The sequence below is a fragment of the Leptonotus elevatus genome, chromosome 4 (assembly GCF_054856555.1).
Source record: "Leptonotus elevatus isolate MCC_2025b chromosome 4, RoL_Lele_1.0, whole genome shotgun sequence".
Taxonomy (NCBI): Eukaryota; Metazoa; Chordata; class Actinopteri; order Syngnathiformes; family Syngnathidae; genus Leptonotus; species Leptonotus elevatus.
Genome location: NC_141242.1, coordinates 23,176,018 through 23,180,838, shown reverse-complemented (window position 1 = coordinate 23,180,838; position 4,821 = coordinate 23,176,018). Strand labels below are relative to the sequence as shown.

Sequence of the window (4,821 nt, the reverse complement as noted above, 5' to 3'; positions counted from 1 at the left end):
ACAGAAACAGCAATGTAAGTTATCGCGGTGTGGTGGCTCTCGCTAACAGGCAGAATTAAGTAACCAGATTTAGGTTAAAATATTCTATATACATAGACCATGTTTCTATACATTTTTATATTTGTTTTTTATTTGAGGCAGATATTTTTTCCATTAAAATTTAATTTATGAGGAGGTTAGACCATTGATCGATATTCAGAGTTTGTTTATTTTTCCAGTTAACAAGATTTTTTTTTTTGCGATAGTAAGGGCTACAAGTGTAGATTGAAATTGTTTATGTGGTAAGTCAGTTGTTGTTAGGTCACCTAGCAAACACAAGTTTGGACATAAAGGTATCCGACAGTCCAAGATAGCGGAAAGTTTTTCTAAGACTTTAGTCCAAAAACACATAACCGGAGTACATAACCATAAAGCATGAAAATAAGTGTCTGTAGTGTTTTGTTAACACTGGAGACAAATGTCGGAGTCTGAGCGTCCCATTTTCTTCATCATATATTGAGAAAGGTATGTTCTATGAATAATTTGATATTGGATAAGTTTTAAATTTGTGTACTTTGTCATTTTAAATACGTTTTCACAAACATGAATCCAAAAGTCAGATTCCGGAGCAATAGACAAGTCTGTCTCCCATTTCGAGATGGGTAAAGACATTTTATCAGTATACGAAAGTAACTGTTGTTTTTTTGTTGTTGTTGGAGAAAGCTTGGTAATATCTTTAGCTAAAACAGGCGGTTGGAGTGTACCCCGAAGTGTTGGAATTTGTTTCTTTATCACACTTTTAACTTGCAAATAATGTAAAAAATTCCGTTTTTTATTTTGTATTTTTGGAGCAAGGAAGTATATGATATAAACATATTATCTGAGAAGAGATGGTGGAGATGTGTAATTCCTTTCTGCTCCAACACACCTAAATAAAACGATTGGTTGTTAAGTTGAAAGTTGGGGTTATGCCATAGGGGAGAAAGCCAGCAGGGCTCCACTTGGGCTTCTGTAATTTCTAGTGCCTTCCACCAGGCGGTCAGGGTGGCGGAATTCATTGGGTTTTTAAAACAATTATGTCGCTTAATCAATGTTGTAATGAAGAGTAAATCTAGAAGTCTGAGGTTATTACAATCCTTCTGTTCTAGTTCCAGTCAACAGTTAGTATCTCTGTTGGTTTGTGCCCATAGAATGATATATCGTAGCTGGCTAACTATATAGTAGTGCATAAAATTTGGTGCCTCTAGACCTCCTTTGGATTTATTTTTCTGAAGTAGATAGACTAATCTTTGCTTTTTTTTTTAAATTCCAGTAAAATTTTGTAACGGCCGAGTCCAACAACTGGAACCAGTTAGCCGTAGGTTTAAATGGAATCATTGAGAACTTTTTATTTTTATTTTGGGTAAAACTTTCATTTTAATGGTGGCAATCTGATAAAGTTGTCTATACGTCATCAAAGTTAACATTGTTCCCCTTCGACCAAATCATTATATTTGCACATTATTATTAGGCTATTCTCAATCGATATATACTGTTGATGGATGGATCATGGATGGCTGAGATAGCTAGATGGATGGATGTGCAATGTTTTCAGTTTTTTCCCGCCTTTTAAACAAGTTCGAACCCACAGCAAGTCCCAGCAAAGGGTTCTGCGGTGTTTGCTTGTTCTTTCTGTGCGAGCAAGTCTCAGCGTCAGGGGTGGACGTGATATTTCAAACAGCACATCAGTGCGTTTATGTATTGGGTGGCCGGAAATTTTTCCCAAATAAACACAGCTTGATTCAACTTGGGTGGGCAGACTTATCAAGCGACTAATTCTATAAACAGATGAGGGAATAAAGCGGCACCTGATTGGTCGTGGAGCCGAGTGGGCAAAATGGTGGGGGGCGTACGGTGCAATGAAATTTTAATTAATGTGGGTGGGCTGAAACAGCACCGACGGTTTGGTGGACAATTTATTTCCCGCCGCAAAATCAACATAAACAAAGCAAAAGTACAACAGTGATTTACATTCATTTAGTGGCGGACATGAAGTGAGGGAGCGAGTCAGAGAAGAGCATTTCTCCTCCGCTGCTCGATCCCTGCGCCATGACGCTCTACAGCGGATGCCTGGCGACATTCGGCGTGCCATCCTCCACTCTGAACTTCTCCGGACCTCCGCTCATCTACGTGTACGGAGGAGACGTCGGTGGCGTGGTGCCCGCCGCTTTGAGCGTCGTTTCGGCCCGCCAGGACCCTCCGCAGAAACCCCCTTACAGTTACATCGCGCTCATCGCCATGGCCATCAAGAGCACGCCGGAGCAGCGAGCCACGTTGAGCGGCATCTACCAGTTCATCATGGACCGTTTCCCCTTTTACCACGATAACAAGCAAGGGTGGCAGAACTCCATCCGCCACAACCTCTCCCTTAACGACTGTTTCATCAAGATGCCCAGGGAGAAGGGTCGGCCCGGCAAAGGCAGCTACTGGACGCTGGACACCACATGCACGAACATGTTTGAGAACGGCAACTACCGACGGAGGAAGAGGAAGGTGAAGCGTCAACCGGAGCGCACTAAATGTTCATCGTCAGCCTCCGCCAGGGAGCATCCCAGCTCAGTCTCCTCTTCCTTGGTGGTGGAGATGACGCTGAGGCAGGACGCTCAGAGAACGGAGACGCAACCGGACTCGAAATCAGTTCACCGGCAAAACTCCTCCCAGAAAGTGTGCCACGCCGTGAAGCCCACCAGGAGGAAGCAGGACCAGACGGGCATTTCACCGCGGACGCATGACGCACCCAAACTCAACTTGCAAATTCCCGGTGACAATAACTCCACTTTTTCCCCTCACGTCGGCCCGAAAGCAGATGTTCCCAGCAGGGACAAATGTAAAGCTTTCAGCATCGAGAGCATCCTCGCAAAAAGTGAAGGCGACCTGAGCCCTCAGCGCCAAAGTACTACTGGTGTCGGTCCAAACGTGTTTTCGGACACTCAACAGCATCATTTACACCAAATTGGATTTCCATTCTGCTCTTATTTCTCACTTCCTTGTTCAGACACAATTCTGCATTATAACCCTGAATAGTGACTTACAAATTTCTATTTTAATTCATTCGACATTTTAAATTATAGGGTAAGGTTGATCCTTTTATATATATAAAAAAAAAATCTCAAGGCATACCTACTAAACAAACATTTCACAATTTAGCATTTCATTTGTTCTCCCTGTCACTATGTCACTATATATTAAACAAGATTAAAACATTTTTGGTCCTATGAAGTGAAACAGAATATTTTCCTTATAGTGCAGCTGATAATCTTTTGTAGTAGACTGCCACAGAATCACTGAATTAGAGTGTACATTATATTTTAAAATGCAGACTCATATCACTCAGTTCAATGTTTAAAGGCTTTTCATATCTAATTTTCTCTCAAATAAGAGCACATGTTATTAAAAACAATGTACTATTTAGTGTACATAGCTAACGCTAACATTTTGTATATTGCCTTTTTGTAATCCTACAAATAAGATTTAGACCAATGCATTGTCATGTATTTCCATCTGCTCTGAATTTCACAAGATTAGTTTGGTAAATAAATGCATTTTTGTTTGAGTTGAACATTTGTAAAAGAACACAAAGGATCACTTAATATCTTGGGGGAAAAAATCATTTAAATAGTTTTTTGCTTTAAAGACCAGTAAATAGTTTATAATTATAATAGTTTAATAATTTGCAGCCCACTGAGTTTAAGTGTCTGAGGTTTCCTTAAACTTTGTCACTTTTTTGTTTGGACAGCAATACAAATTAGGGCACGATATGCTTGAGGCTCAGAATAAAAGTTTAACTTGGATTTTGATCAAATTTATGATAAATAAGGTCAAACATGAATGATGACGCATGAGGAAAATCTTTGTTTGTTGTTGTGGCAAACATTTGTTTTCTTATTCATTAACTCCCACTGGATGTATGACACCTGCATGAAATCAGAGCAGTCAGCTGACAGCATCTTTGCAAACAGAGAGTGGCCATGTCTAAATATAGTTTTGAAGCTCAGACACCCACTGGCCTGAGAAAGTTCGGCCCTGCAGGGCCGTGCAAATCAGGAATGTTTGTTGAAATAAATAAATCTCCGCTCATTTGAAGAAGGAACTCACATTTCCTGTGTATACGTTTTTGGAGGTAAATAAAACATGCTAAAAATGTCAGAGGGGAAAGAATAAAGAAAACACAGACAGAGCCGTGTAGAAAAATAAGTGAGATCTTGTCAGCGTAGTACTCATCTCTTTGATCTTTATGTTTTTGTTTAAATTATTTAATCTCTTTGGGATTGCTAACTAACACAACAAATCATTCATTCAATCATCTACGTTTTTTGTCTTAATCAATAAATGCTACCATTATATGGAAGCCGTGTGCTTGTTTTGTAAATGATCTACCTGACAAAATAAATAAATAAATAAATAAATAATTAATAAATAAATAAATAAATAAATAAATAAATAAATAAATAAATAAATAAATAAATAAACAACGTTTTATTTGATATTACATAAGTAAACAAATGTTAGCAATGGGTTATCTTCAGCCACAACACCTTTTGATTTATTTGTGCTCTGTATGTGTTTGATTGTTTGGTGTTTAACATTTATTAAAAAAATTTTTTTTAGGAAAGTAAAGGCATGTCTCTAAGAAGTGGTCATCCAAATCCTAAATACTCTCATTACAGAGCAAACAATACGGTCCAAAACAATTACATTCTGACAGAAAACGAAAAAAGACAGATTATTAAATACCCCAGTGGTTTACTTTTGAAAATGATGTCAATTTATGGATGGAGTAATTTAAATATTAGCAGTTTTTAC

General features: G+C 38.5%; 1 protein-coding gene across 1 annotated transcript; it reads left to right on the top strand.

Moving 5' to 3' along the window:
* Positions 1 to 1,921: 1,921 nt before the first annotated feature.
* foxl1 (forkhead box L1) lies at positions 1,922 to 3,952 on the top strand. The gene has a single exon (XM_086074061.1). It carries the CDS (start codon positions 2,068 to 2,070, stop codon positions 3,040 to 3,042), a length of 975 nt encoding a protein of 324 aa, XP_085930187.1. The 5' UTR covers positions 1,922 to 2,067; the 3' UTR covers positions 3,043 to 3,952.
* Positions 3,953 to 4,821: the final 869 nt, after the last annotated feature.

Bases quoted from the DNA above. Each gene is read 5' to 3' on its own strand.
- foxl1 (XM_086074061.1), top strand. From the start codon at position 2,068: ATGACGCTCTACAGCGGATGCCTGGCGACATTCGGCGTGCCATCCTCC.